The sequence below is a fragment of the Phascolarctos cinereus genome, unplaced genomic scaffold (genome assembly GCF_003287225.1).
Source record: "Phascolarctos cinereus isolate Bilbo 61053 unplaced genomic scaffold, phaCin_HiC Scaffold_5;HRSCAF=322, whole genome shotgun sequence".
Taxonomy (NCBI): domain Eukaryota; kingdom Metazoa; phylum Chordata; class Mammalia; order Diprotodontia; family Phascolarctidae; genus Phascolarctos; species Phascolarctos cinereus.
Window position 1 is genome coordinate 37517855 of NW_027555958.1, and position 20788 is coordinate 37538642.

The 20788-nt window shown below is 39.8% G+C and overlaps 1 protein-coding gene across 1 annotated transcript in view; it reads right to left on the reverse strand.

The window, feature by feature from the left end:
* Window positions 1-20788, reverse strand: part of MYO1D (myosin ID) — a 410223-nt gene that overhangs the window by 190807 nt on the left and 198628 nt on the right. Inside the window, exon 16 of the mRNA XM_020963220.2 lies at window positions 19404-19611. Coding sequence (XP_020818879.1) covers window positions 19404-19611 — 208 coding nt within the window. The remainder of the gene's footprint in view (window positions 1-19403; window positions 19612-20788) is intronic.

The following is a 20788-nucleotide window of genomic DNA, read 5'->3' on the forward strand; positions in this document are numbered from 1 at the left end:
ACAATCTTTTTTTTTTTTCCAGTGAGACAATCCGGATTAAGTGACTTGCCCAAGGTCACACAGCTAGTACATGTCAAGTGTTTGGTCTGAGGCCGGATTTGAACTCAGGTCCTCCTGACTTCAGGGCCAGTACTCTATCTACTGTGCCACCTAGCTGCCCCAGGAACTTACAATCTTATCAAAAGGCCAGTGTCACAGGTAGGTTTTACTCATTCTGCCCAGGCGTCAGGCTGAGCAGGCCACATGACCCATACACCACGGAGATCTAGATCAATGACAGGCTAAATGAGCTAAGGTAAGGCCTGCTTTTTGGTGCATGCTGGGTCACAGGTTGATGGGCCAATGAGGAGCCCAGGCCTCAGAGCACGTGCGCTAAGTAGCCTCTGCCTGCTGCCATTCCCATACGGCAACAACTACTGCTGTGGGCTGACTGAGTGAGGGAGGGGCCTTGGGCCCTTTCTACCCAACTCAATTGTGTCCGAGAACATAGGGTATGTCTATTCTGTCTTTATTGTTCATTCTTCCTTGAGTTTAGGTGAATTATCAGAGATGGAATGGACTAGGTTAGCCATCAACAATCCCCACGGGCAAGCAGACCCAATAACAACAGAAGCCAGGTCCAGTGAGAAACCAGCCCTGAGGAGGGCCCTGCTTGACCCAGCCCAGGCGGTCCAGTGAGCCGCTTGCACTGACCTGGCAGCCAAGTGACCATCACCTGCAAGCGAGGGGGGTAGCCTGTCTGTTGTGCATGCCACACCCAGGAATGAACTTGGTGGAGGGAATGTTCTGAAGGACTACTTAAAGGCTGAGGCCGCACCCTGGCTGGAAGGGGAGGTTGCTGCACTTGGCTTCATGCTGTCCCTTCTCCACAAACTGATGGTAAGAGGTTAACTGATACAGGGGAGGTGTTAACTGGGTGAATGAGATTGGGGGGAACGCATCCAAGATGGCTTCTTGTGACTGACAGATTCCTGAGCGGAGAAATAGTTTGGGGGGCTTTGGGGGCCTGATCTTTCAGTGCATCAATGGGGGTTGGGAGAGGGCACCACAGAGTCTTTGCTACACCTGTATAAACTAGTATCTAGAAGGAGGTGCAGCTTTTTGGACACGGCAGACTTTATCTCCCCAGGTGGGTTATTGGTGTTATCACCCTGGAGGCATCCCTGTGGATGGTGACCTATCAATGAATACATCCTTGCTAAGTGTTGGAGTGTTTGTTTGGATTTTGTAAGTGGGTTTAAAAAAAGCCCAAACCAACAAACTGACTCACTGACTCAATCTCCCCAAGTGGGGCCAGCACACCCTAAACATGCCCCCAAACAACCAATCAACTTGGCAAAGAAGCAGTGCAACAGAGTGTAGAGCTTGGTGGACTTAACGAATTGGGCTTGAATTTCATCTCTGAAACAGTAGCCATGTGTCCAGGGGCAAGTCACTTCACTTTTTGATTAGTCTCCATTTCCTCATCTGTAAAATTGGGATTAAGTGACTTGCACTACCTAAAGCAGTCGGGGTTAATGTATGGAAAGTGCTTTACAAATCTCAGAATGCAACAGAAACGTGTATTATTAAGGGGAGGGAGGAATAAAGGAGAAGCAGTCACAGGTCACAGGAAAACCACGAAAGGGGAATATCCCTCAAGTCAAAGGAGGAGAGAGAATTGAGAAAGAAAAAGGGGTAAATGCCACAGAGAGGCTAAGAAGGATGAGAAGTGGAAAAAGAGCTATTGGATACTGATCTCAAGGAAGTCATCAGTAACCTTTGTGAAAGCAGGATCAATAGAGTGGTAGAAACGGGAGGCAGATTGCAAGAGTAAATGGAAAGGAAGGAGATGCAGAGAGACAGAAAGATGCTCTGTCTAGAAGGTTAATAGTGAAGAAGAGTGAGCATGGGAATTTAAAATGGTAACAAGGTCAAGGGAAGTGTTTTTTTTTCTTTTAATGTTTCTTTCTAAGGATTGGGGTGGGAAGAACCTATTCATATTTGTACACAAAATGGAAGGATCCAGGAGACAGAAAGGTATCAAAGAGATGTGAAAGGGAGGACAGCTGATGGAACAAGATCATTGAGTAAAATGGAGGGGAAGGAATGAGAGAGATCAAGGGCATAGGGAGAGAGGCCGATCTATACTCTGAAATCAGAGGGAAGGAAGAAATGATGGTAGAGGACAAAGATGTTTAGGGACAGGAGAGTGAAGTTTATAGTATCATAAATTTACAGATAGAAAGTACCACCTAGTAGAATGAGATCACATTGGATGCCCACAATCTTCTCAGTAAAGTAAGAAGCAACAATATTTGCTGAAAGTGAGGGACAATGGTTGAAATCAGGACCTCACAGTTTAGAACAGATACTTCTAGGAATGTGATAGGAAGTCAATAAGGGATTTTTAAAAAATTGCATCCAAGAATCCAGCAGCTCTTTCCATCACTTATGGTCTTCTCTACTCAAAAACTATTGTGCACATACTATTTTCTCTGTCTTTTCCTGTTCATGGATAAGCTCATTCAAACTTAGTGAATGCAGACATGCATAGAGGATTTCTCTTTGTCTCTTACTTCCTTCACATCTCTCTTCCAAACTGACTTTCTTCCAATGCCTAATTCTTGCTCAGATCTCTCTGGAGAATCTCCATTCCTACTTTGCCTCAGCATCTTTTTTTTCCAATTCCTACCATTTTCATGGCTTTTCAAACACAGGGGTTACTGATTTGCAAACATCAGAGAAAAGAAAAAAACCATCCTAAGCTCTAAAGTGAAATCATCTTAGCAATCACCACCAACCACATCTTAGGGTACTTGAAAATGCAAAGAAGTACCTTTTAGAATCACCACAAGCATAAACCTTCTCATCTTCTAATTAGATCTGTTTTTATTCAAGCCACAGCATTCGAAATCCGTCAAAACTAGGTGTTATTCAATTTTATTTTGTTTTCATTACTAGGATTACAACCATATAAAATTATCTTACATGACAAATGTACAGTATTTCAGCTACATTATGGATTAAGCAGGCTTTTTTTGAGTACTAGCCTGGGAAGCTAATCATCATTAATAATAACAGTTCTGTGGGAAAATGCATTATGATTTCCAATCAGAACTTTCAGATGAGCATTTAGAATATAGCCTGTGTCTAAGTTGTTGACTGCCAGTACATATACAATTTAAGCCATACATCCTAACTTTTGCTTTCACACACAACCCTCAGGACATACACACAGACACTGAAAATAATGACATTTCAAAACATACAGGCAGAAGAAGAATCAGGAGAAGAGAAATGTCATGAAGACCCAGGGAGGACAGGGGGTGGTCATCAGTATCAAATTCTGCAGAGAAGTTGAGAATGATGGGGACATCAATAAAGAGAAAAGTAAATCTTAAAATCACTAGGCATATAACTTTCCATCTATCTAAGGGATGCACGAGGAACTTGTATTAGCCTCAGTTTCCTCATCTGTAAAACTGAGATCATATTACTTGTACTACCTATACATCAACTAGGGTTACTGTTTGGAAAGCACTTTGCAAACTACTGCCTTTGCATTCCCTAAGCGTTCCATATAAGAAAGAGGAGTATTTAAAAATGTTATATTTCTTAACAAGCACAAACAATAAAAACATCTGGTTTCTGGGCAGCTAAGATTAGTAATGGCCGTGGACAATGGGGACCAGCCTAGTAGAAATGCTGTAGCCTGTGGGGCACAGCTAGAATCTCTGCTGTGATAAACATAAGCCTGCCTGGGTGGGATTCAATTCAGCAGCAGTGGCCATTGCCAAATTCCTGATTAATGACGAGGCCCCTCTAGGCCAGTGGGACCCTACAGAAGGCAGTAGGTTTCTTCCCTGAGACATAAAAGCACTGCCCTCTCTTACCCTATGACTCTCAAAGTTCTTTGCAGATAAAATGCACTTTACTCAGTCTGAAATTCCTGTGTTTTCTAGGAAAGAAAAAGCATCTACGAATGCTCAAGCCATACACATGTCATTATAATTGGCTAAAATCCCAAACATACAATACTTTGCCAAGCTTAAAGCTTTTGAACTAACTGGGATATTTAGTGACCCGAATGTGCTTTGGTTTGGATGAAAATAATACACTTGGGTGAGGAAAATGATGAAATGTTTCCCAGACTCAAAAGGATTTTTTTTACATCATCCACTGTACGTGTATTTCCACACTTGCACAACATGTATCCTCCATCCAGATGCTTCTCATGTAAACTTCTGCTTGTGGATCAGAAGGGTAATCAGGTCTTTCATTAAGGCCATGAACTGTAGCTCTCAGTGGAATACCAAAGGGTTTGGCAGTTTAATGCAAAAGTCCCTTCTTTGTAGCAGACAATGGTCATTGCCCTTTCATTGGTTAACATTGCTTATAAACAAGTCCTAATAGTTTCCAGGGATGAAGAAAGCAAGCAAGATGAACTATTACATTATAAGAATTTTGCTAAGGGCTTTTTTCTCCTTCTTTCTTCATACCGCCCACAAAGGCTAGAGAGTTACCATGGAGACAACAGCTGCTAAGTTATGAGTGACAGGTCTCCAGAGAGGAGTCTCTGGGAACGAGAACCCCTGAAGTTAAAAAAAGGTGGGAGGCAAAAATAGGTGCGATATAATACAAGCTGTTTTTACCAAGTACAGGTAGGCTCATTTGAAAGGTACATTTCAGCCAGCCAGGAGATGATGGTAATCAGTTTATTCCATCTTATGCCTAATCCTAGAACACATCTTCCTTAAGAAGAACAAGGTTTACATTAAGAAAAGTTTAAGTACATGCATGTACCTTGGAATAATTTCATTTAAAAACTGGGAGTCACACTGATGCAGTAAATTGGTTGCCTTGGAAATGAGCTGTCACCAGGGCAACAAAACCTCTGCTGCTTCTGAAAGAGCAAATCATCTGTCTTCCAACTTGTGGGGGAATGAGTTGGAAGAAAAACTTATTGGCAAAATCTGACAGGAAAGACACGAGAAAAATGATTTCTTCACCATTGTTTTTGCTAGTGTGCTTTTCTCCGATATTTTTGGAGGAGGAAGAGGAAAAGGGGCAGGAGTGAAAAAATAGAAGGGTTTTATTGTTCATATACTTAAAATTTTACTGGTTCATTTTAAAATTATTCTTCTACACCTTTTCTATTTAAGCAGTGTTTAATAAACAAATGGTGTGAGTGGTAGGATATAACTAACAATCCTATATCTTCAACAAATCTTTCCAAGATTGTAAGAATCAACTAATTGTGCAAATGAACAGTAATCTAATAACACGGCTATGTAATAAGATAAAGGCAAAGCTTCCATGACCAATAATTAATGCTTGCCGGATATGCATTTAGCATAGCTACAGGGGGAAAAACCAGCCAAATGATGTTAAAATCAGCTGCTCTGGGTCAGCTGTACCACCATTCCCTCATTTGCTGACTTGAGGGCCAGCAAATACTGTAGAATTTAACTAGAATCAAAAACGCTTTTAAGTTTCCCATTATCTCAAAAGATTTAAGTGCTAATATAGGAGGACCAAAGGTTTAGCAGAATGTCAACAACTGAGTTATACCTCTCCACCAAAATAAGCTCCAAATGGATACACAACCTAGATATAAAAGGTCGCCTCCTAAACACATGAGAGGAACAAGGAAGGACATGTCTTTCACAACTACGATTAAGGGGAAGAGTTCATGATCAAACAAAAGATAGAAAGAACCACAGGAGATAAAATGGACAAATTTGATCACATAAAATTAAAAAGGTTTTATACAGAAAACCAGTGAAGTTGAAATGAGAAGGGAAACAGGGAACTGGGAAAAATCTTTGCAGCAAGTTTCTCTAATTTTTAAAAGTCTAATTAATACCCCAACTAGATAAAGAATGGATTCAAATATATATGAACAAGAACCATCCTCCAATAGAGAAATGGTTGAAGAATACGAATAGGTGGTTCTCAAAGGAAGATAGCCAGGCTATCACTAGCCACAGGGGAAAAAATAATCATTAAAGAATTGCAATTTAAAACCACTCTAAGGTTCTACCTTACACTCATCAGATTGGCAAAGATGACAGAAAGGAAAAGGAAAAGGAAAAGGACTGCTAATGGAGGAGCTGTGGGAAGACAGACACATTAATTTACAGGCTTAGTGGGACAGTTCAGTTTTGGACATGTTGAGGCAATGATATTGAATCACAAAGGAAGTATATGGCTTTTCCATAGTTCCAAAGGTGGAGCTGCAAACTGATACAGCTGTTCTGGAAACCAATTGGGAACCACATCCAAAAAATCACTAACCTGTATACATACCCTTTGCCCTAGTGATATCACTATGATGTCCATAACCCAAAGAGATAAAAGAAGGAGAAAAAGGACCCACACAGACATGTACACAAAAAATATAACAGCTTTTTGTTGAAGTAATGAATTAGAAACAAAGGTGGTTCCCGTCAATTAGGGAACAACCAAACCAATAAGGTTACATGAATGTAATGAAATATTATTGTGTTTTAAGAAATGACAATAAAGATGGTTTAAGAGAATGTTGGGTAGATTTATATGAACTGATGCAGAGTGAAGTGAACAGAACCATAAGAATAATTTATACAACAGCAACATAGTAAAGAAAAACAGTGTGGGGGCAGCTAGGTGGCACAGCAGATAGAGCACCGGCCCTGAAGTCAGGAGGACCTGAGTTCAAATCCGGCCTCAGACCAAACACTTGACACTTACTAGCTGTGTGACCCTGGGCAAGTCACTTAACTCCAATCACCTAAAAAAAAACCAGTGTGGAAACTCTGATCCGCCAGTCATGACTAACCACAGACCCAGAAGACTAATAGTGAAGCAAGCTACCAACCTGACACAGAGGTTGAGGACTCGAGGTAGAAATGAAACACACATTTTTGAACATCACCAATGTGTGGATTGTTTGGCTTGACTATTATTATTGGTTTTTGGGGAGGTAGCTGTGGTTAAATGACTTGCCCAGGGTCACACAGCCAGCAAGTGTTATGTGTCTGGGGCCGGATTTGAACTCAGGTCCTCCAGGCTCCAGGCCGGTACTCTATCCCCATTGACCATTATTTTTTACAAAGGTTTTTTCCCCTTGTTTTTTCAATTTGGGGTAGGGGTTTGGGAAAAGGGAATAACGATGGCATTGCCAAAAATAAAAAAAGAAATGAAAGTCAGTAAGCATTTAAAAGAAAATTTGAAGAAGAGAAAGAAGGAAATCCAGGAAGAGAAGCAGTAAAGCTTTGAAAGTAGCATGGCAAATATCTGCTTAAAAAGCAATCTGTACAGAATATAGATTCATGCTTTCATACATAATCAACTTTTTCTAATCAACTTTGTACATGGAAATGCTATTTTTTGGTGTTTAAGTGAAGAAAACATATAAATAAACTGAAAAGAAACATACCTCTCCTCTGCTCCATAGCTTTGGAAAAGTCATACATTTCCTCTGTGACACCTCAAAGTATGCAAAACTAAATGTTCCCCCTAAAATTGTCCCTTCTCCCAACTTTCCCTCTTATATGTTAACGGTGCCACTAACCTGTTACTCCAAACAGTAGAATTGCTGACTCTACCTTCTCTTTCATGTTTTGCTCCACTCAAATATCTTCCAAGTCTTTGAAATCCTACCTCTAACAATTTCCTTTTTTTTTTTTTGCCTTTTATTTCATTTTATTTTTGCTTTCTGATGAGGCTATTGGGGTTAAATGACTTGCCCAGGGTCACACAGCTAGTATATGTCAAATGTCTGGGGCTGAATTTGAACTCAGGTCCTCCCGATTCCAAGACTGGAGCTCTAACCACTATACCACCTAGCTGCCCCTAAAAAATTTATTTTTTATCCATCTCTCTCTTTTTTAAAGGCAGTTGGGGTTAAGTGACTTGCCCAGGGTCACACAGCTAGTAAGTATCAAGTGTTTGGTCTGAGACCGGATTTGAACTCAGGTACTCCTGACTTCAGGGCCGGTGCTCTAACCACTGCGCCACCTAGCTGCCCCCCCCTCTCCTTATCCATCTCTTACATCCCACTCATACTACCATCTTAGTTCAAGCTCTCATCACCACTTGCCTGAACAAATTATTATTAACCAGCTAACTGATCCTTCTGTCTCAAGTATTCCCTTCCATCCAATTCATCTTCCACAGAATGGCCAAAAATCTTCCCAAGACACAAATCTGACCATGACATTCTCCTGTTCCAAAAACACAAGTGGGTCCCTATTTGCCAACAGGAGAAATTGTTAACTCCTCAGCCTAGCAATTAAAGTTCTCCACTTTACTTAATAAGAATGCTTTTCAGACATATTCTTATTTCAACGAAACCAAACTTACAAGATATTTCCCTAATTCAGCAGGGCTTCTCTCATCTAAGTCCTCAGGGGTCTCATGTTCAGACCATATTTTCTCCTCATCTTTACCCTGTAAAATCTATCTTTTTCTTCAAGGTTTAGCTCAGCTACAAATTCCTCCATGAAAAATTTTCTGATCACACCTGCCTCCAACTCACTGTGTTCTCTCTTATCAAATTTTTAAGGGCAAATTGACAAGACCTTTCCTTAGCTTTAGGTAATGCCCACAAATCTCCTACTCCCAGTAGAATGTAAGCCTCTCAAGGATAGGGACTCTGTCATGTTTTAATATTATATCTTTAGTACCTGGCATAATACCTTGCATGGACCAAAGCTTAATAAATGTTAAACAACATGTTGGTGAATCCTGCTTTCTAAGCTGTTTTGCTTTTCTTTTCCATTTTATAGGTGAGTTTTCCCTATTCACATTCATGGTCATGATGGCTAATTATGTATGTTCCTCTATCATAGCCACTGCCTCTCTTTACTCCCTGCTCCAGGTGATGGAAGGTGATGGAAGAGAATGTTAAGTATTAGAGATCGATAATTGAAGCAATGTGTTCCCCACTTCAGTTTTCATCCTTTTCCTCCTCACCCAGTTCTTATGCTTCCTTTCTTTGCTTTTAATTGTCCCCTTTACAATTTATCCTTAGAAACTGAAGTTTATCTTGCTTGTAATATAAAGAAAACACTTGTTTTCTAAATGACCTTCCACTAAAATCCAATTTTATAGCCTTCTATGGCAGGTTCTCAAAAACCAAGATATCAGAATGTTTGCTATGGTAGGCTCTGTCCAAGCTGGAAAGAGTTAAGTGTGGCGCAGGTGAGAGATTGTGTGCCTGCCATCTGAGGGCTAAGTTAGCTAAGTTTTAAGAGCCTCAGTATCAGAAAGCTGGCTACCTGCTGATGATTTTTTTTTATCCCCAGATGAAAACTGCCCATTAAGGCTTTAAGGGACTTGTGATCAGCATTTTCAACCAATGAAATCAGAAATTATTGAAGGTAATACCCACCAACATTTTATTTAACAAATCAGACCAATATTGATAAAACAAAATTTTCCACTGTAAAACTGAATAGTTCTATATTCATTGAAGAATTGTTTTTTCTTTTCTTTTTTAGCAATTCTTAAAAATCACCTTTTTAACTTAAGTATTAAGTTGAGCACCTAGTGGTAACATTCACAACATATCCATTTACAATTTAGAAGGGATTGCTAAAGCAGGAGGATTTAGAGTCCTCTCCCTCAGTGCTTAACATAAAAGGGAACTGTGCTTTAAGCTGCTGCTGCTCCACATCAATTAGAGATCTCATGCCTTCTACCCACAATATGGAATGTTAAGACAGATGAATGGGGTGCCACTGGGGACTGGGCAGCTTTTGAATCCCTCCCGAGTCACACTTTTAAAAGGTAGTATCATTATTTCCTTTGAAGCATCAAAAACTTCTATGTGTGGGGACCAAGCATTTAGCATAGCACTGAGCACACTAAGTAAATAAAAATCTGTTCAGAAGAATGATTCAAAAGTGAAATGGGTTCCCTTATGAGGTAGTAGAATTCCTCCTCTCTGGAGGTCTTTAAGTAAAGGCTGGAAATGAGCATATTAACTTCATTTTTGACCCAAAGGTCCCAACTACTGGGGCAAGAACTCACTATTTGATGAAAGCTGTTGGGAAAACTAGAAAGTAGTCTGGCAGAAGCTAGGTATAGCTAACATCTCACTCCATATGATAATATAAGCTCAAAAAGGGTACATGATACAGACATAAAGAGTGAGATAACAGGCAAATTGGGGAGCATGGAAGAAATTACCTGTCAAACTTGCGGATAGAGGAAGAGTTCATGACCAAACAAGAGACAAAGAAGTTCACAGGAAGTAAAATGTATGATTTTGATTACATAAAATTAAAAAGTTTTTGCACAAACAAAACCAATGTAGCTAAAATTAGAAGAAAAGCAGGAAGCTTGGGAAAAAAAATCTTTGTAGGAAATTTCTCTTGATAAACACTTCATTTCTAAGACATATTAAGGAACCAAGTTAAATTTATAAGAATAAGAGTCATTCCCCAATGGATAAATGGTCAAAGGATATGAGTACGCAGTTTTCAAAGGAAGAAATCAAAGCTACTCATAGCCATATGAAAAAATGCTCTAAACCACCAATAATTAGAGAAATTAAAATTAAAACAGTTCTGAGGTACCACCTTATGCCCATCAGATTTACTAAGATAACAAAGAAAAATGACAAAAGCTGGAGGGGAAAACAGGTACACTAATGCATTGCTGGTAGAGCTGTGAACTGGTCCAGACATTCTGGAAAGCATGTGGAACTCTGCCTAAAAAGCTGTTAAATTGTGTACACATATCCTTTGACCTAGCAATACTGCTACTAGGTCTGTACCATAAGAGATCAAATAAAGAGGAAAAGGACTCATACATATAAAAAGAATCATAATAGCTTTTTTGGTAGTAGCAAAGAATTGAAACCTGAGGGAATGCCCATCAATCAAAGAATGAATGAAAAATTATGATATGAATATGATGGAATACTACTGTACTGTAAGAATTGGTGAAGGGGATGGTTTCAGAAAAACCTGGGAAGACTTGTATGAACTAATGAAATGTGAAATGAGCAGAAACAGGGTAACAATTTATGAAGTGTCATCAATACTGTCAAGATAATCAATTCTGAAAGACTTAGTACTCTGATCAACACATGCCCAACCACAGTTCCAAAGGACTCCTGATGAAACATGCTACTCACCTCTAGAGAGAGAACTGATGAAGCCTATTTTCTTCTCTTTCTTTCTTTTTTTTTTTTTGGACAAGGCTTATGCAAGTTGTTTTACATGACTATACATATTTGTAATGGGTTTTATTTTTCTTGCCTTCTGAATGGGTAAGGGAGGAGGAGGAAAGAGGAATAGAATTTGGAATGGAAAATAAAATTAAATCAAGAAAAATAAAGGCTGGATGATGATTTTTCAGGTAGATGAGATTCTTGTTCACAGCAGTGGTTAAAGTGGGGTCTACAGACCCTTGGGGGAGGTCACCATGACTCTTAGTGGAGGTATGAGGCCAAAACTATTTTCATAATAATACTAAAGACAGTATTTGTGTATTAAAATACTCCTCTCTTTTCCAGCTACCTATCTGTGTAAGGCTGGATTTTTTTTTCATATGCCAAAACAACAGATTACAAAAGATGGAATGCAGAAGTAGATATGAAGATCTACATTAAGCCAGACATTTCAGAGATTTGGAAAAATATATCAAACAACATCATTCTTCTCACTAAATGATTTTGTTTTAGATAGTTATTTTTCATAAAATATATTATTTGTGTAACTAATAATGGGTTCACTGTTATTTTTAACTAAATAATTTCAAAATTTTATATTTTAATTCCTAATGTGGTAAATATTGATAGATATAACTTACATAAACTAATGCTCTTTGGGGTCCTTAATACTTTTTTAAAAGTGTAAAAGGGTCCCCAGTAATTTTTAAGAATGTAAAGAGATCCTGAGACCAGAAAGTTTGAGAACCACTGATACAGAGGACAGATTAAATGGCTTCTGTGTATTAAATTTATTATTAAATTAAATTAAATCTATGTAGATTAAATGTGCCTTCTGTGATTCTACTGAGTTGCTCAAAAGAGTTTTGAAGTCTTATTTGGCACAGCTGTCATAGCAATCAACTTCCTTTTTGACTGATGATCGCCAATAATCATATTCTTAGGTTCAAAACGGAAAGATTCCTATTCAATACTTAGAAGTTGAACACTCTAGTCTGTGATCATTCCTCTACACAGCCTGATTTTTTGTTTTCCTTCTCTTCTTCTTTCTATTCCCTTCCTCTCTCCCCCATCAGAGCTTTGAAAATTGCCCTCAAACTGTTGAGGCAGAGCAATTAAGCTACTATCTTCCTTTAATTAGGAAAATGGGCAAAGAAGAATGGGGCCACCAGGCCCCAGGAGTCTCGTGTAAGTGAAGATTTGTAAGATGATGATTTTAGCATTTCCTATTTGAACACGTCCACATTTTCACACAGTTACCACAGAAGAAAGACTGCCCATGAGATATTAAAGACTCATGTTTGATTTTAGACTCAGCCATTCAGCTTACCATCACTACAGATGGCACAGCAGGCTTAAGGCTGAATTGTGAGGTGAAGTTGTGAGGGCCTAGTCAATAGCCCCAGAGAGCTCACAACATGGCGGCTGGGCAAGAAGTATAGAGTTGGTACTCGTTTTGGGTTTTCACAGTCTGGACACAATGGTCACCACTGTTGTTGTTTGGGCAGCTAGGTGGTGCCATAGTGCATAGAGCACCAGGCCTGGAGTCAGGAAGATTCATCTTCCTGAGTTCAAATGTGGCTTCAGACATTTACTAGCTGTGAGACCCTGGGCAAGTCACTTAACCCTGTGTGCTTCAGTTTCCTCATCTGTACAATGAGCTGGAGAAGGAAATGGCAAAGCACTTCAGTATCTTTGCCAAGAAAACCCCAAATGGGGTCATGAAGAGTTGGGCATGACTGAAAAACAATTCAACAACAACAAATTGTCTGATCTGAAATCTGGAAGAGATGGAAAGCTGTGATCTGCAATTTTCTAGCTAGCCTAACTACTGTGAGGACAGTTATCTCCCACCTACTCTTCCTACATTAAGGTAAGCTACAGGCGAGGACTCACTTCTGCCATGGACTGGCAGGCAGGCGACAAGCCATTTATCAAATACGAGGCATCGTGCTCAGCACTGGGGACAAAAATACAAGCAAAAAGGAAGACAGTTCCTGCCCTCAAAGAGATTACATTCTAACGGGGAAAGACACATAAAAAGTAGGAGGCAAAGTATAGGTGCATGGTGACAAAGACTGGAGAGTGAGAAGCAGGGCCAGGAGGGGGATGATGCATGGTTGGCCTGGGCCCATTCCCAAAATGGAGACTCCCTAAAGGAACTCTTCAATAGGAAAAGAGGTCACAGCAGAGTGGAGGGATGTTCCAGGGTTAGAAGATGGGTGGGCTGCGGTGGCAAAGTCTGGAGAGTCAGACTTCCCTCCCCAGCCAGGAGGGGAAATGATCAGAGCAGACAGGCAGCTAAGGGTCCCAACTCTAGCTCATCACGGATTGTACTTCAGGGAAAGGCTGCATCACCAAAATATAAAACGCAGAATCCAAAGACAAAATCTTGCTGTCAGTGACTGGGTAAAAGCTTCTTCTGGGTCACGTAACCAATTCTAAACATGCTACTGATAAGGGCTCCAAGGAAAAGCTGCTGGTTGCCAGGATTCTCTTTTTCACATTTCTGCCACCTCCCTTTGTATTTCCCCTGTATGACCATTTTGATATCACCCAATTCAAAACCTAATGGGCATACAGCTCAACAATTATTAGATAAAAAGCATCAGACTGAGTGCTGAGTAGATACAAAGTTAGAAAACACATGGCCCTTGCTTTCATGGAACTTGTAAGCCAGAAGGTTGTTTCAAGTCTTACCTAGCCCTTAGTCATTGAATGGGTGTTGCCTCAGGCAAACTGAGACCTGGGAAAGACCTCAATTTAAAAAGGTCACCCACCACACCCTGGGTCAAGGCCGGTTGTCTTGACCTTTGCCTTGTCCCTGGAATCTGATGACTCTGGAGGTGAGGTCAATGACTTTGTGCTTTTCTGCCTCATTCAAATCCAAGTTGCACAAGTCAAGACATCATGTTTGTGATGTCATCGGTCCTCTTCAAAAATGAAGGATGAACAACAACCCAGGAGGGATATACGATATTAACACAAACAATTCTAATACAAAATACTATATATGCAGATGCACATGTGGTTGGTACAAAGAAGTTATTAATAAGAGCATTTTCTTTTAAGGATAAGTCTTCTTTCAATATCCAGTAAGCAAAGTCGCAAATTTCATGATAGCCAATGCATCAGAAAGATATTCTGTTCCCTTTTCAAAATAAATACATAAAAAAGCTAAGAAAGCAGTGGAGAAAAAAGAATTATTCAGTTCAATACCCAATTTGAGCATGTACTATATACAGGACACAATTTCTCTGGAGAAATCTTATCAATGAGACTAAAAGTTCTAGGAGGGGAGAAACTGTCTTGTTTTTCTTTGTAGTGCTTCTAATACCTTCCTTATACCGTGCCTTGAATAAACTATGCATTCAAATGTGGGAAGGCAAGGGAAGGGAGAAAAGGGGAAGGGAGGGTGGGGGAGGGAACAGAGTGAATGGTAAGGGAAGGGAAAAGGGGGATGAGAAAGAAAGAAAGGGAGGGAACAGGAGGAAGTTAATGGAAAGGGGCAGGGAAAGTGAGGGAGAGGGAGTGAAGAAAGGGAGGGAAAGGGAAAGGAAGCGGGGAGAAAGGGAAGTGAATGGGGAGTGAAGGGAAGAAAGAGAAGGGGTGAGATAGGGAGAGAGGGGAGCAAAGAGTAGGGTTAGAAAAAAAAATCAACACATGGGCGATGACAAAAGGTCTAAAAATATCCAAAGACAGGACTGAAGAAAGAGAAGAGCAAACAAAAACCAAGAACTTGCTAGACAGTGTAAATGCCGCCAGAGCACCTGCTCCTGTTGCTGCCTGACTGATAGGAGCAGTCTATGGATTTCGCCGTCCCTTTCGTCTCGAGTCATAATCTCCACACCAAAGAGCTCTGCCTGTCTCGCCTCCTGCCTCTCTCATAGTCACACTTAGTAACAAACCCAAGAGCACAGACCAAGAGAGGTAGTGGATGAGAGTGAATCAGTGTGGGCTCTGAAAAAGCTAGAGGGTAGGAACTTTATAGTCACGGTGACTGCATTGACTCCTCTTAACCAAGCTGATGACACAAAAATTTGTCCAGCGTAACTAAGTAATTTTTATTTTTACTTTAATGGAAGTCCAATTGACAACTCCCAAGAAAATATTTAGGATGGTAATTGATTAGGCAAAGCTGCAAATAAATCCTTTTTTCTAATTTATAAGTGGGATTTTTTTTTGGTCAAATTACCTGACTCTTTTAAAGCAAACCACAAAATTTTAAAAAAGGGCATTTGCAGTGAGCTAATTTGATCAAGGCAAACAGGAAACCAAGTTCTCTTGCATTTGGTAATGATGAATCCTATGATTACTTAGGAACTTCTGACTTAGGTACACAATCCTGACACTGCAGGAAGAACCTAGCTGTGCCCTATACACCAATAATAAAGTCAGTTACTTTGTAACGCAAATGGCACCCAAATTAGCCCTAGCTTTGCAGTGAGCCTCTAAAAGAAGTCAATTGTATAAACCAGGAAGAAAAGCTAAATTACCCCAATTAGAACAAAATGAGCAGTTAGAGATGAGGAGCAGAGCACGCAGCTGCTACTCCCTTGACACTGCACCCCTTACATCTAACAAGTTGCCACCGGCTAATTGATGCGGCAAAACCATTATCTGCTTTTTGTTTTTCAAAGGGAAGTTGGAAGGAGAGAAGGCGGCCTGGGTCTCCCATCTTTTTTTTTTTTTTTGATGAACCTACCATCCAACTTACACTTTCAAAGATGAGCAGGGGTCCAATGAAGGGAACTGACAGACAAACGGGGGGGGGCAGTGATTTTAGACCCCCGTGCCACTTTCATTTTCCCTTAATTATAGCCAAATAACTCTGAAAAGGAAGTTAAGCAACAGGGTTCTCACGCCTACAGCTGCTCAAGAAAGAAGCCTAGCATCTCCCTGGGACAGGCCACATAGGCCAGACATTATGAAAATTTGGGCAAACCCCCTAATTTTTCTGCCCTGCATTACCCTAGACTTGCCTTCCTTTCTTCCACCCTTCTTCTCTTCATTTTTTGGGGGTGGGGTCTACATTTATGATTCATCTGAAACAGAGATTTCCTGGTATGGAGACTCCTCGGGCATCTATGTGGCACAGTGGATACAGCTCTGGCCTTGGAGTCAGGAGGACCTGAGTTCAAATCTTATGTCAGACACATGAACTTACTAGCTGTGGGACTCTGGGCAAGTCACTTAACCCTGACTGCCTCACCAAAAAACAAACCAACCAACCAAAAAAAAAAAGACTCCTTCTACTGACAGAGAGGCAACTCATCTTTAACTTTATAGTCTTACGGGGTTGCCTGGGGCATGGAGACCTCATGTCATTTGCCCATGGTCATACGGCTAGTACACGCCAGAGTCAAGATTTGAACTCTGGTCTTCCTTCCTCCAAGGCTGGCCCTTTATCTACTATATCACATGGACTCCTACTTAAAAACAGCTTGCAGCCTCCCTGAAGCTGTCACGGTCTGTTTATTTAATTATGGCAGTTAAAAAAAAAACCAAACCTAGGGAGAAGAACCTTTTTAAAGGAACACATAAAGATTCATTTTGTAGCAAAAAAGGAGAGTCAGGAAGGATCCCTTGCTAGACAGAGCCAATGACTTATGCTGCCTGTCATGTGTGATCTTCCAGCCATAAAAATACTTTGAACTTTGCTGGACTGGTGATTTAGAAGGAGGGTAATGTGGGGGAGGTAATCCCCTCACACTTTCTTATTCTGTGTGATTCATAAAAATAAGGGGCAGTCATGGACAAGTGGAGAGGTGGACTCACAGGAGAAAATTCTTCAACATGACTATGAATCTTTGAGGACAAGAGCTGCTATTATAAATATTCTAAATAACCGACTGGCTTTACCTCCCATTTGGAAAGAAAAAAATTCAGGAGATAAATCACAAAAAAATAGCAAAACTCAAAGCTTACGGTTTAATTTAATGCAGTAAAATTTAATTATTTAATGATACTTCTCAAGGATGTGGTTCCTTTATCAAGCAACCAAAAAGCCAGAACTTATTAAGTGGATACTCTGTGCCAGGCTAGAGATACAAATCTAAAAAAAAAAATCAATCAATAAACATTCATTACAGGCCAGGCGCTATGCTGGGGATAGAAACATAAATTTGACAATAGTGCCTGACCTCAGGGAGGATATAGTCAATCTGGAGACAGCCAGGCCTGGAGTTAAGAAGACATGATTTCAAATGCAGCCTCAGTCACTTGTTAGCTGTATACTCTGGGCAAATCACTGAAGCTCTGTTTGCCTCAGTTTCCTCAAATGTAAAATAGGAATATTAATAGTATCTACCTCTCAAGGTTGTTCTGAGGAACAGATAAAATAATAATTGAAAAGCACTTAGCACAGTGCCTGGAACATAGTAAATGCTATATAGCTTAGCTATTGTTATTATTTTTATTTGTAAGTATATAGAAAATGCAGATTACAAAATGGATAGAAGCAGACTTTGGGAGAAGGTGCTAGAAACTATAGGGATCAGGAAAGGGCTCATATAGAATATGGCACTTGAGCTAAACCTTTAAGGAAGTTAAGGATTCTTAAGAGGTGGAGGTGAGGAGGCAGAGGATTACAGGCATGGGAGGCAACCAGTACAAAGGTAAGGTGTCAGGATTTTATCTATAGTAAGAAACATGAGGAGGCTGGGATTCTTATAATCTAGCCACTGCTCAAATTCCTAAAATCTAGACACTGCATAGATTCTTATAATCTAGCCAATAAACCAATAGTTTACTAACGTTCAGACTCCTTAAGAGTCTTCCCAATATGATGGATGTTCTAATAAACCTTGTCTTTGGCTGAAAAAAAAAAAGAAAGAAAAAGAAACATAAGGAGGCCAGTTTGGCTGGACTGTAGAATGTGTGAAAAGGTGTGATGTTCAACAAAGCAGAGCGGAGCTGGGGGCAGCTTTCAGAGCACGCTACGTGCCAAGCAAAGGAGTCTGAGGGTCACCTTAGAGAATGAAGCTATTACCTGTGGGTCTGGGAATTTGTTGTTGTTTTTTTTTTCAGGCTCCCTCATTCTTTTTTCTTTCTAATGTAAATTGCATTTATTTTATCCAGTTACATGTAAAGAGTTTTCAACATTCATTTTTATAAGATTTTGAGTTCCAAATTTTTCTCCGCCCTCTCTCCCCTTCCCCCCCTCCAAGATAGCAAGCAATCTGGTATCAGTTATACATGTGCAATCATGTTAAACATATTTGTGAATTGTTTTCTTTTAAAAATATTTTGATAACTGTATTTCAATATAATTGGCTTCCTTTTTAAGTATGCATGATGAAAAGTAATAGTGTATCTCTTCTGTACCAGGGTTATTCCTAAAATGATGAGAAGGTGTTATAGCTGTCCCTTCTCTCTAAGAAACTCTCCAGGTATGCCAGTGTGAGTGCAGATTGGGAAAAGTGACAGGAAGGAGAGAGAGAAAGAGGAAGGGAGGGACACATAGAAAGAAGAAGGAAGAGAAGGGAAGGGAAAAGGAGACAGAAGGTGTGTTTGGGAGCCATACCCTATTTACCACTACTTCTATTTTTATACATTTTTTTAATTAGATGGAAATACATTTTGCTTTTATGATTTGAGAGTTGCTTACCAGTCCTTCAGAACGCACCCCCTTCTAACTTCTGCCTTTTTAAAAAATTTATTTTATTAATTTATTTTGATTTATCAACAATCACTTCCATATGCGTTTGAGTTTAAAGTTTTTCTCCCCCTTCCTCCCCACCACCCTCCCCAAGACGGTGCACAACCTGATATACGCTATACATTTACATTCCTATTAAACATATTTTCACTTTAGTGGTGTCTAACTTCTGCCTTTAAGAATTCCTTATTTATTTCAAAAGTCAGCTTAAGTGCCAGCTCTTATGTGAAGCCCTTCATGAACCCTCCCAGCCCAAGCTGCTCGCATCACCCACCTGCCCTACCAAGTGAGAACAGGGACTGCTATCTCTAGCACTTAGCACTGCATCAAGTTCATTGACAGTGCTTAATAAATGCTTATTTTTTGATAATAGGACATAAGAAGATAAGAGAATTTCCAACTGCAAGAAACCATGGAAATAATTTAGTACAACTTCTTCATTTTGCAATTGAGAAAAATGAAGTCCAAGCAAGGTGGGGGTCATTCTGAAGTATCTGAAAATTTATCCAAACAATCAACAACTTAGAAAGAGAATCCCAACACGTTGTTATGGATATGAAAACAGGCTTTCTGTTTCAGTGGAGAAGGCACAATTACCTTTTGTAGAAAGAGGACAATCCTTACAAGCATCTGGGCGTGGAGTTCTTCCAAGGTGAAAAGTGTCCTGGGAGTTCGGATAAAAATTTTGGTCTTTCCATAAGCCACATCATCCTGGAAACCACAACCTTCAATCAGTTTTTTCACAGCTTGCATGTCTGAAGGGAGGTCATGGTTGGGCCAGGTAAATTCAGAGATCATCTTGTACCTAGGTAAACAAGCATTTATGTTACTGGAGAATCTCTTGATCCTATAAAACCTATTTTTGCCCTGTTGATAAATCTGGAAGAGCTTAAAAATGCTATTCATTTCAAAATCTGTTGTGAAGATTAGCATGGACATCATCTGATATGAGTTAGGGATAAGAGGTCTAAAAGCCTTTTTAAGAAATGATTTTTTAAAAAAACCCTAAAATTCATCCCAATGTATGTTGTGCCACTGAAGTGAAGAACATTACATGAGCAAATACAGGGAGAGAAAAGTGAAAATGTAGTGGTTATGTATTTGTGTCTAAAGGTAGCAATTTCAAGGGCGAAGGAAAGCAAAGAAAAAAATAAATTAACATTATTATATATTTGAAAGGAATAGCAAGTTCTACATAATAGATTTGTAGCTTCATGTGCAATCATTTTTTAAAATTTTACTGTTATGGAAATATTTTTTATCCCATAAATTAAAAATAAAATAAATTTTAAAAAAATTAAAGGATTAAAAAAAAGAAAGAAACCAGGCAGACAGGAAATTTGTTTTAAGCAATGGTTTTAAAATATTTTTCAAAGTTCAATTTGATGGGGGTAGAAGTCCCTAGGGACCATCAACCCTACCTATCCACTTATCATTGAAAAGGCACTTCCTGTTCCTACCACGGAGGAATACCCACTCTATTCTTGGTTATACAACACCTTATAATTTCCAAATGCAAGTAGAGAAGTGGGTAGTAAGATTGGGCTTTGGGTAGGGGCTCAAAATATGTGGAAGAAGGGGTAGCTAGGTGGCGCAGTGGATAGAGCACTGGCCCTGAAGTCAGGAGTACCTGAGTTCAAATCCGGCCTCAGACCAAACACTTGACACTTACTAGCTGTGTGACCCTGGGCAAGTCACTTAACCCCAATTGCCTTAAAAAAAATAGGTGGAAGAAAAAGATAGACAAGATTTCCAACAAGGTTTTTGTGGAAACACTCCTGGCCTCTCCCTCTGAATAAGGAGATCGCTCCAAGAATGGAGGATGGTCAGGGAAAAGGAAGGGACATGAGAGATGATGTTCCATGTGGGAGCAACAAAGAGTAGACCAGTTTGGCTAGACTGAAAGGCGGGAGGGGGAGTAATATCGAACAAGGCTAGAAAGACAGGTTTCAACCAAGTTGTGAAAGGTTTTACAAGCCAAA